This window comes from Mastigoproctus giganteus, chromosome 9 (assembly GCF_048544385.1).
Source record: "Mastigoproctus giganteus isolate SK-2022 chromosome 9, ASM4854438v1, whole genome shotgun sequence".
NCBI lineage: Eukaryota > Metazoa > Arthropoda > Arachnida > Uropygi > Thelyphonidae > Mastigoproctus > Mastigoproctus giganteus.
In genome coordinates this window covers 212,250,249-212,262,450 of record NC_143583.1, presented here as the reverse complement: position 1 = coordinate 212,262,450, position 12,202 = coordinate 212,250,249, and the positions used below count along the sequence as shown (strand labels likewise).

Genomic DNA, 12,202 nt, shown 5'->3' with positions numbered 1-12,202 from the left:
CTTCTAGAGTTTATATAGGTAAAGAACTCTTGTTTTTCTTTGCATCCTTTGCCAAAGATTTCTCTTTGCCTGCCTAACCACCTTTGTGACTTGATTACTGACTAGCTTATATCTGCCAGTTGATAATTTATATGCATCCCATGCATTTTACTTCTCTGCCAAGAACAACATTAATTCATCCGACATCCATTTCGTCCTGAACCTTGAACAGTATTTCTTAGTTGGTATGAAAAGCCTAATGGGCTGCCGAGATTAAGTCACTGACGGCTCCTCATTTAGAATTCACCTTTGGTAACATCATCAGTTGATCCCACTGTATAGAATTTAAAAACTGTCTGGGACCAATGTAGTCACCTTTACAAAAACCCTTCCTTTTACCCTGGATTGTAGCTACATCTTTAAGTATATCTCACATCAGTACACTATGAACACCGACACCTAGTGGTTCCTTTATCTGCAAATTCTTCATCCACGAATAAGCACTGCTGATAATGAGATCAAGAGCTGCAAGAGTAGCCTCTGGTGTCTTGTCAATGATATACAGGAATTTTTCTAGCAGGGATAAGGAGGTGATTATTCCCTTGTATAAGGCAATGGTCGGGCCACACCTTGAGTACTGTATACAGGTCTGGAGGCCTCATTTCAAGAAGGATGTAGAGCTGCTGGAACGAGTACAGAGAAGGGCAACAAGATTAGTGAATGGAACAAAGGGTTGCTCTTATGAAGAAAGGCTTAAGTTCTGCAAATTACAGTGTCTGGAGACGAGGCGATCTGATAGAGGTGCATAAAGCCTTGAATGGTTTGAGCATGCTCAATGCCGATGGGATTCTTCCTCTTGCTCAGAATAATCACCTGAGAGGACATAAATTCAAATTGAGGAAAGACAGATGTAGGATAGATGTGCGGAAATTTGCGTTTAGCCAGCGGGTAGTTGGTTGGTGGAACAGACTTCCACCCCTTGTTGTGGAAGTTGATAGCCTAAATAAATTTAAGGCTCAGCTGGACAGGTATTTTGAACAAACGGAAGGGTGAAGTGGAAGTGGTTTTTTTTTTGTTTTTTTTTTTTTTTCTCTGATGCTGCATAACCTTGCTTTCTTGCATCATATGCCTCTACTTATGCTAATGCTAAGAGTATTACTCCCTCTGGTTGCCTCTCGAATATGCTGCTGTAGAAAACAGTCATCGAATAAATCCAGAAAAGTATTGCTAGCATGCGAGTGACCAAACCACAAGTTCCAATCAATATCTGGAAAATTAAAATCCTCCATTATAAGACATTCTGATTTACTGGCTCACTCTATTTCTATGTACAGTTGTTCATTGTATTTATCAAATTCATCATGACTTTAATCATCTCTTACTTTCATTTTTGCTTTCCCAGTGCTTATGTCACACCAAACTGACTCAATGTTGCACTGCCCACCCATGTCAACTGGATGCACTGCTGTAGAATTTGTGCTTATTAACTAAGAACATAACTCCTTCCATCACCCTCGTATCCTATCTGTTCTTTCTGTATACATTGTATTCCCAATATTCAAATTCTGCATTCCTAATATATCTGAGAGACACCTCTGAAATCCCAACATTGTCTGCATTTGATGCATTTGACCAAAACTTCAAATTCATCAAATTGGTTTATATGAGAGTATACATGCACCTGTTCTTACTCTTAGTTATCCTAACAGCCCATGTATTAGTTTCATGATGACTCCCAGCAGTACTTGAAATCTCCATCACCTTGCTTTCAAGGCTACTTCTGCCTGAAACTATTGGTAATCTATTAGTCTGTGTATTACCCGAAACTAGAAATTTTGCTACCCACCTAACACTGCCTCGATAGTCAGAAAATATCCTTGCAGCCTTTCTATTTCAGTGTATACCTTCCCCATAGAAGCAGCTTTCCTGGCAACAAGCACAGACCACACTGAGAAAAATTATATGTCATGAACATTGCACAGTCTCTCCAGGTCTGAATTGATTGAATTGACTAAACTGACTCTCTCCCTCCTAACATGTTTGGGTAGAATTGTAAACACTTTCAAATTCAGTACTAACTTGTAACGTTTTCTTAACATTGACCTGTATTTGTTAAGTAAGTCTGCAGGTCTCCTACTCTTAATGTCATTAGTGGCAACATGTGCAACAATATCACCTTTTGTGCCATTAGCTTTAGTAGAGGCATATGATGCAAGAAAGCAAGCTTATGTAGCATCAGCCAAAAAAAAAAAAAAAAAAAGCTCTGATTTCACTCCTCCATTCATTCCTAATACCTGTCCAGCTCAGTCTTAAATTTATTTAGGCTATCAACTTCCACAACAAAAGATGGAAGTCTGTTCCACCAATCAACCCGTTGCCTAAAGGCAAATTTCTGTACATCTATTCTACAACTGTCTTTCCTCAATTTAAATCTATGCCCCTCAAGTTCTTAATCTGAGCAAGTGGTGGTGGTTGTTATTATTTGGTTTTTAGGAGCATTAGCAACTAAGGCCATATTGCTCCGGGGATATGCGGTGGTCATTTCCTGACCTTTCTGCATCCTCCATATTTGGTTGTTATAGGCTCGAACCCCGGTCTAATCAAGAAGCGTGTGCTATGCACTGCTGCTCCTGCCCAGCTAGCTATGGAAGCACCGTGAACAAGTGGATGAATCCCATCAGCATTCAGCTTGCTCATCCTATTCACGTTCTTATACACCTCAATCAGATCACATCGCAGGTGTCTACTCTCCAGGCTCTGCAATTTGCAGAACTTTAGCATTCCTTTCTTGGTAACTGCATCCCTTTGTTCCCCTTCTTTGTACTTGTTCTAGCAACTCTACATCCTTTCTAAAATGAGGGCCCCAGACCTGTACACTGTACTCTAGGTGTGGCCTGAAGATTACCTTGTATAAGGGAATAATCACCTCCCTGTCCCTGCTAGCAAAATTCCTATATATCATTGGCAAGACTTCATGACCTGCCCTGACAGCCCATCTGCACTACTCAGCAAACTTCATATTTGCTGAGTAGTGCAGGTCTTTTTCACTTTCCACTTCCCTGAGTGTAGTATCAGTTGGTATGGTTCTCTTGGATTATGGCTACCCATATGGAGTACCTGGCATTTGTCAATGTTAAACTTCAGTTGCCACTTCTCAGCCCATTTGCCCAACTTGTCTAGATCCAGTTGGAGTAGCATACTGTCGTTAACAACCCTGCCAACATTTGTATCATCTGCAAACTTGGACATTAAACCTGATATACCTTCATCAATATCATTGATAAATATACAAAACAATAATGGGCCCAGCACCGAACCCTGGGGAACTCCACTAATAACATTTGTCCACGAAAAGCAGTTTCTATTGATTACCACTCTTGTCATCTTGAACTCAACCATTCCTTTATCCATTGTAGCAACTTACTCTTAATGCTATACTTCTCCAATTTGTACAGCAGTCTTCCATGTGCAACAGTATCAAAAGCTTTCCTGAAATCCAAGTATATGATATCAAAATTATTTTTGGCATTCAGTTCCTTTTGTGACCACATCATACAATCCAATCAAATTGGTCAGACAAAAACTCCCATGCTGTGTCTCAACTATTACTGTGGTCTTGTCTAGATAATCCTGCAATGCTTTTTAAACCAGTAATTCCATTGTTTTCTCCAGAACACAAGTTAAACTAACAGGTCTATAGTTACTTGTGTCACCTTCTGAACCCCGTTTGTGAAGTGGTGATACATTTTCACATCTCCAGTCAATGGGGACCTCACCTGAGTCCAAGGAAGCTCTCATAATTATGGCTAAGGGTTGGTTACTTCCTTTGCTGCCTCCTTAAATATAACTGGATAGATATGTTTCACCCCAGGTGCCTTTTTTATGTTTAACTTTAACAATTTCTCCTCCACTTTGCTCTCACGTTGGCAACATCATCAGCTGATCTCGCTGTGAAAATTTAAAAACTGTCTGAGACCCTTGTAGTCACCTTTACGAAAGCCCTTCCTTTTAGCCTTGATGGTAGTTACATCTTTAAGTAATCGTCACATAAGTACATTGTGATCACTGTCACCCAGTGGTTCCTTTATATGCAAATTCTTAATGCATGAATAATCACTGCTGATAATCACATCAAGAGTATTAGTCCTTCTGGTTTCTTCTCGAACATGTTGCTATAGAAAACAGTCATCAAATAAATCCACAAAAGCCTTACTAGTGTGTGAGGGATCAACCCACAAGTTCCAGTCAATATCTGAAAAGTTAAAATCCCCCATTATAAGACATTCTGATTTACTGGCCCACTCTTATTTCTCTGCACAATTTCTCATTATACTCATCAGATTCATTAGGCCAATAACACACACCTACTCATTTTTCCTTACTCAGTGCTTATGTCACACCAAACAGACTCAACACTGCATTGTCCACCAACATCAGTTGGATGCACTTCCTTAGATTTTATGTGTTTCTTAACTAATAGCATAACCGCTCCTCCCTTCCTGTCCTGTCTAGCCTTTCTGTACACATTGTACTCCTCAAATTCCAATTCTGCACTGCTTATATCTGTGTGACACCACATCTCTGATATCCCAACAATATCTGCCTTTGATGTCTTGACTAGCACTTCAAGCTCATCAAATTTATTAACTACAGGTGACCCCCGCTTAACGCTGATAAAACGTTCCAGAAAAACAGAGCACTAAGTGAATCTGCGCTAAGGGAGTGCTGCATTCCCATAAGGTAACATATCTATTTGTGAGTTGCGGTCAGTGCCATCGGATATTTCTCAATCAATAATAAACGGTAGTGAAAAGATGCACAAAATATCGGTCAGAAATATTTAATATTCAAATATTTGTACATATAAAATATTCTGCATTACATACGTATATAATTATATGGTAACTACTTGTGTATCAAAATTAAACTTAAAATTCCAATTAAAATCATGAATTTAATTGATCTAAATTGATTTAATTTAATTGATGAATTTAATTATGAAAAATGTGTTGATTTTGGGTTGAACTTTGGCCCTCTTCCAAATAAACTAAAAGGGGTATTAATTTTAAATCCCCCGCAGTTTAATTACCACCCAACAATAAAGTCAACCGATCCTTCGCCGCTTTGAAACCTGGCATGTTTTTCTTCTTTCAATATGGAACTTCTTTTAGGCATTCGTTTCCACAAAAGGCCTGCTTCATCTATGTTATAAACTTATTGAGAAGTAAAACGCACAATACCCCTCTTCAATAATTTTAACAAGTTCTTTTTTGAAAGTTTTGGCTCCTTGATCTGCACTTGCGGCATCTCCCTGGGTTTTAAATCTATTCAACCAGCCTTACTAGTTTTAAATGGTTCCAATTTTTTTTTTTTTTTTTATGTGAGTTTTCTTCAGATGTGAGTTTTCATCATAGGCTAATCTCTCTCTCTTTTTTATTATTTATAATATTTAACTTAACTGAATTCTGAATTGGATATTATCTTCAATAAAATTAGTTAGTCTTTCCATTTCAATCCTAATAGCTGGCCTAGTCCTAGTTGCTTGGTGGAACAGCTATCTTTCCCACTGCTAAAATTAATTCTTTATTTTTTCATAATTGTTCTTACAGTTAAACTTGCAAGTTCTAAATTATGGCACACATCCGCTTGTCTTTGACCGGATCGATTTGCTTCAAAACGTCTAATTTAATTTTCAAATTCAGTAGTATTTTTCTTACATTTATAGTCTTTGTACTGCGCCCAGACGTTGTTGCTTTTTCATTCTTATTGGCCATTATTAACTCTTCAAAAATGTAACTGCATTGGTTGCATTAATTATGATACAATGTTCAAGTAAACTGTCCGTTACGCACGATGTCTGATACTGTACTGAGTGATGAATAGACTTCGGATAAATGCATATAGGGTAAATATTACAAGCAGTATATGTGATCATTTTTTAAAATGTTGATCTCGGAACACTATGTAGCAAGTTACTGTACTGCAATTAAATTAGCATGCGAGAGAATTTCACTGAGCGTGGGAATATTTCTCAAGTCGGCATGGGAAACGTTTTAACCGTATTTTTATATTCATTTTCAAGCTATCGACTCCATCAAATGAAACGATTTCGTTAAATATGCCAAAAATGCAATCTGTAAAAGAGCGTTATAGTGATCTGTGACAGCGTTATAGTCAGATACAGGTTATAATATAGATCAGCGTTATAGTCAGATACGGGTTATAATATAAGATCAGCGTTATAGCGAATCAGCATAAATGGGGGCCTGCTGTATACTTCTAGCATTGGTGTACATGCAAGTATACATGCACCTACTCTGTGTTACCTTAACACAGCCCATGTATTTATTTGTTCCACTATGGCTCACAACAGTCCTGGAAATCTCCATTGCCTTGCTTTCCATGCTGCTGCTCATTCCCATAGAAGCTGTGCAAGAATCACTTTCACCTTTGCCTGCAGTTACTGTTAGGGCTATACTAGATGAGTCCTTGTAGCACGGCTTCGGCAACTCCTTCTAACACCCAGTTTTACTGGAAGCAGGAGGTAAAGGCATGCAAACTAGAAAGGTGCTTCGAACGTCACTTTAGACAATGTTACTGGCATTGATCACCTGCCAACACCATTGGAGGCATTGCAGTTGCAAATGCCTTGCCATTTTTATCGCCTGTGCAGGCATTTTACCCATGCATGGGATGGTTGGCATTAATTTGTTTGTGTATTATACTTTGGGGAAGACTATGTTTGAAGGAGTTTATTTTTGAGGTGGAAAGGAGGCCTCCCTCATACCACATGTTATTAAAAAGACTACTCCAGCAAATAAATAAAAGCAAGTGTTGTATTGAAATTGGATAAAGAAATGTTTCCAAACTGGGATGAGCTCTTAGTATTACGATTTTGTAATGATGAGAAGAATCAGAAAGCTCAGTTCTAAACCTTATATTTTTTTTGTAAATATTGCTTCTCTTTTAGTACTGTTTCATTAGTTAATGAAATACAAGTTTTCTCACTTGTGGTGAAATTTATTGGTAGATTTCTATGGTTATCTGTGTACAGAACCACGAATGTATATAATTTAAGTGAAAAAACCTTATTATTATTAAATAAGATAAACAGTAATCGGAGAACTGCTGAGGAATATCCACTTCAACAGTACAACTAATGTCAGCATTAACAAAAATGAATCATGTGCAGTATTCTTCCAAAACAAATTTTGAACCTTTCATTTCAAATATAACTTCAGTGTGGTATTTTTGAAAAGTATTGTGAAAGCAATGAAAGCACACATTAAGCCGCAAAGTACAGAGTCATTGTCAGCGTGATAGTGGGAAAAAAAAAAATGCACATAAATGTTTTGTGGCATAAAAAACATTACCGAAAGAATTGCAACAGATTGTTTTTGAACGAAAAGATTGCACTTCCTTTCTTCAATTTGTATCCACTAACACAAAATCAAGGAAAAACTGGTGTAAAACTGATAACACTGCAATGCACATTTGATTAAAAAAAAAAGTTTGCTTCATTGCAATTGTTTTTAGGGAACAATACAGTACAGCACGTTTTCTGGATGTATATTTGACTTCTAACTAAATTTCAAGAAAATATTTCTCTTGATAGCTTTGAAAACTGGTGTCTTCTTATGAACATTCATAAAATCAAACGATACTAATCCTTTATTGCATGGAAAGTAATCCCTTCCAGTGTGGGTAGTGGAAAATGTTTTAAGCTTCAGATGGATGGGAAGTACTTGTCAATATTCCATCTGGAAATGATGTCAAGTGGTGGGAAGACAAAAACAATAGGCGTTTTATTCTGAGAAGTCCTGGGCGGTAAAATCAAACAGGAAGTTACTCTTTATGTTACTGAAAGTAATTCTGTAAGACACCAAGTCTTACAAATACCTTAATCTCTGAATAAGAATAGCAGGTAGAAATAAAATAATTTTACAAACAATGAAAATAGCATTGCAGAAATATTTCAATTAGTAGGAGTTGGCCTGTTGGTACAGCACATGAAGCATAGATGTAAACATTGGTATTGATTTCTGCATCACAGTATAAAATTTTGCATTTTTATCACTAATTAAAATTAGAAGTTCATCAAAACTCTGTATTGACATTCTGTAAAATAAAAAATAAATTTAAAAAAAAAACCTTCAGCTAAGGTAAAGAACGCCTGCACGAGAAGCACGCAAAAGTTCGATAAAATTTACTGGTAAAAGTAATTTGCCAAAAAGGCATTTGTATTGTTGCTTGCTCGGTAAACAGACTGTGGGTGTTATCAGTCTGGAGTAGAAGTTGAATCCCACGGGAGCTTGAAAACCTTCCGAAGTGGGGGGGTAACCTGACCTTTTTTCTTTAGAATCACTAATTGAATTAACTAACTGAATCATGAACAGAGTCAGATTGAAAGTTCTGCTGTCGTAAAAAATGTTCATAATGCAGTTTCACCGGTAAACTTTTTAAAAAATTGCCGTGCTTCTTGCGTGGGCTTCCTTTGCCTTTTTTTTTTTTCTTAATAAACAATTTATCCACTAGTTCCAGTGATTCTAAAGAAAAAAGGTCAGGTTACCTCCTCCACTTCAGGAGGGTTTCAATTTCTACTCCTGGCCGATAACACCCACCATCTGTTTACCGAGCGAGCAACAATTCAAATGCTGTTATGGTAAAGTACTTTTACCGGTAAATTTCATTGAACTTTTGCCTGCTTCTCGTGCAGGCTTTCTTTACCTTCGCTAAACATTCTCGGGGGACTTCCTGCATGTTTCATACATAATATAAAACTGTCCTGTTTTTAACCTATTTGAATTTTCTGGATGAAGCCACCATTGTTGTTTTCTCTTTCTACTCGCAATCAACACTATACATAAATGTGCAATACATTCAACTTGAACAACATCCTTCTTGAAACTGGGAACCGAAAAAGTGAGTCGCTGGTGATATCCAATGAAAGCTTCCCATCTAGTTTGAAATGATCTGGCATTAGGAGTGCTATGTGCAGTTTGCTGTTTTGGAGGCATTCACAATGCCAGCTGAACCTCACGCTTGAAGTGCTCACCTAGTATAGCCCTTAATCTATTAGTCCATTTATCCCCCCAAGCTAGCAGTTTTTTGATCCACCTAACATTGCCTCAATAGCATCGGCAAATATTCTTGCGCTCTTTCTATTTAAGTGTATCACATCCCTGTAGAATATAACTTGGAATATTTCTGGTATTCCTATCCATAAAGACTTCTTTTTGCATATAAATGCAAATTATTTATTTGGTTTGTTAGAAACCCAAACATGAGCATCGATTTATTATCAACCAGCCATTTGTATAATATAGCAGGTTGCACTGTGTGGATTTATTGTAAAATGTGGTACAGTATTATAAATGTATTTTGAATCAAAATAATCATTGCATATTTTAATTTAGGCATACCCAGGAACAGATGATGCACTAACTAAACAAGCAAAAAAAGCCAAAGAACGCAGTCTGCAGCTTTTGGCAGAAGCAAGAAGGCTAAGAGATGAGGAAGTGCCAGGTAGTCATGCAATCCATTTCATTTATATAGATTTTAGATGGAATTTGCTAAATTAAATAATATTAAAGAGATAATAATAATATTATACAATTTTATTAATTAAAAAATGTTTTAAAAAGTGGTTTGATTTCAGGGGTTGGTGCACTTGATGCTGCATGCACATATTATTCAATACCAGGAAATTTTTTTTTCTCAAAGAAAAATAGTCAATGAAATATCATCTTGTTGACAGGAGAGACTGTTTCTACAGGTACATATAGAAATGGTGCAAGAATATTTGCTGATGCTATCGAGGCAGTGTTAGGTGGGTCGAAAAACTGTAAGCTTGAGGGGGATACACAGATTAAAAGGGTAACAGTGGCCGCAGGCAGAGGCAAAAGTGATTCTTGCACTGCGTCTATTGGAATGAGCAGCAGCATGGAAAGCAAGACAATGGAGATTCCCAGAACTGTTGGGAGTCATAGTGGAACAAATAAATACATTGGCTGTGTTAGGGTAGCTAAGAGTAGAAACAGGTGCATGTATACTTGCATGTACACCAATGCTAGGGGTATAGTTAATAAATTTGATCAGCTTGAAGTGCTAGTCAAGACATCAAAGGCAGATATTGTTGGGATATCAGAGATGTGGTGTCACACAGATGTAAGCAGTGCAGAATTGGAAATTGGGGAGTACAATGTACAGGAAGGGAGGGGGGCATAATGGGGTAATTTAACTTTCCAGATATTGACTGCTACTTGTGGGTTGGTCACTCACACACTAGCAATACTTTTTTGGATTTATTGGATGACTGTTTTCTACAGCAGCATGTTCGAGAGGCAACCAGAGGGAGTAATACTCTTGATCTGATTATAGCAGTGATTATTCTTACATTAAGAATTTGCAGATAAAGAAATCACTTTGTGACAGTGATCACAATGTACTGATATGGAAATTAGTTAATGATGTAACTACAATCAATGCTAAAGGGAAGGGTTTTTGCTTTAGTAAAAGTGACTACAGGAGGTTTCAGACAGTTTTTAAATTCTGTACAGTGGGATCAACTGATGATGTTACAACATTGAATTCTAAATGGGAAGCCTTCCGGGACATAATCTTGGAGGCTACTAGGCTTTTCATTCCAACTAAGAAATACTGTTCAAGGTTCAGGCCTAAATGGATGTCAGATGAATTAATGAGGTTCGTGGCAGAGAAGAAAAATGTATGGGTTGCATATAAATTATCAGGTGACACAGAAGCCTATGGAAGATATAAGCTTCTCTGTAATCAAGTCACAAAGGAGGTTAGGCAGGCGAAGGCAGATTACGAGAAATCTTTGGCAAAGGATGCAAAAAAAAACAGCAAAGAGTTCTTTACTTATGTAAACTCTAGAAGGAAGGGGATGAATCAGATTGGACCACTGGATATCGATGGTTCAACTGTTGATGATCCTGCTGAAGTACCTGATAAACTGAATGAGTATTTTGCATCTACATTCACACATGAGGAGTTATTCAATGAGGAGAGTGCCAGAAGTTTATCAAATTCTAACAGGGAGCTAAATGATTTTGTAATGACTGAAAGCAAATTGGAGGAGAAATTGTTGAAGTTAAACATAAGGAAGGCACTTCGGGCGGACGGGATCTATCCCGTTATATTAAAGGAGGCAGCAAAGGAAGTAAGCAAATCCTTAGCCATAATTATGAGAGCTTCCCTTGGACTCAGGGAAGTCCCCATGGACTGGAGGTGTGCAAATGTATCACCTATTCACAAAGAGGGTTCAAAAGGTGAGACAACTAACTATAGATCTGTTAGTTTAACTTGTTTTACAGGGAAATTAATGGAGACACTGGTTAAAGAAGCATTGCAGGATCATCGAGACAAGACTGCAGTAATAGTTAAGATACAGCATGGGTTTGTTAAAGGGAGGTCTTGTCTGACCAATTTGATTGGATACTATGTTGTGGTCACAAAGGAACTGAATGTCAAAAATAATTTTGATATCATATACTTGGATTTTAGGAAAGCTTTTGATACTGTTCCACATGGAAAACTGCTATACAAATTCAAGAGGTGTGGCATTAAGGGTAAGTTGCTACATTGGATAAAGGGATGGTTGAGTGGGAGACAACAGAGTGGTAACCAATGGACACTGCTCTTCGTGAACAAATGTTATTAGTGGAGTTCCCCATTGTTCGGTGCTGGGCCCATTGTTGTTTTGTGTATTTATCAATGATATTGATGAATGTATATTAGGATTAAAGTCCAAGTTTGTGGATGATAAAAGGTTGGCAGGTTTGTTAACAACAGTAAAGACAGTATGCTGCTCCAACTGGATCTAGACAAGTTGGGCAAATTGGCTGAGAAGTGGCAGCTGAAGTTTAACATTGACAAATGCAAAGTACTGCATATGGGTATCAGTAACCCAAGAGAAATGTACCAACTATGTGGTACTACACTCAGGAAAATGGAAAGTGTAAAATACCTGGGGTAATTGTGCAGTCAAATGCGAAGTTAGCTGAGAAGTGCAGACGTGGCCATATCAGGTCATGGAGTCTTGTCAGTGATATATAGGAATTTTGCTAGCAGCGACAGGGAGGTGATTATCCCATTCTACAAGGCAATGGTCAGGCCGTACCTAGAGTACTGTGTACAGGTCTGGAGGGCTCATTTTAGGAAGGATGTAAAGTGCTAGAATGAGTACAAAGCAGGGCAGCAA

The 12,202-nt window shown here is 37.7% G+C and overlaps 1 protein-coding gene across 1 annotated transcript in view; it reads left to right on the top strand.

Annotated features, from left to right (window-relative positions):
• The window catches only part of LOC150081103 (laminin subunit alpha-2-like), a 707,948-nt gene that overhangs the window by 432,111 nt on the left and 263,635 nt on the right, over nucleotides 1-12,202 (top strand). The window contains exon 43 of the mRNA XM_090380924.1: nucleotides 9,396-9,504. Within this exon, the coding sequence (XP_090237050.1) occupies nucleotides 9,396-9,504 (109 nt within the window). The remainder of the gene's footprint in view (nucleotides 1-9,395; nucleotides 9,505-12,202) is intronic.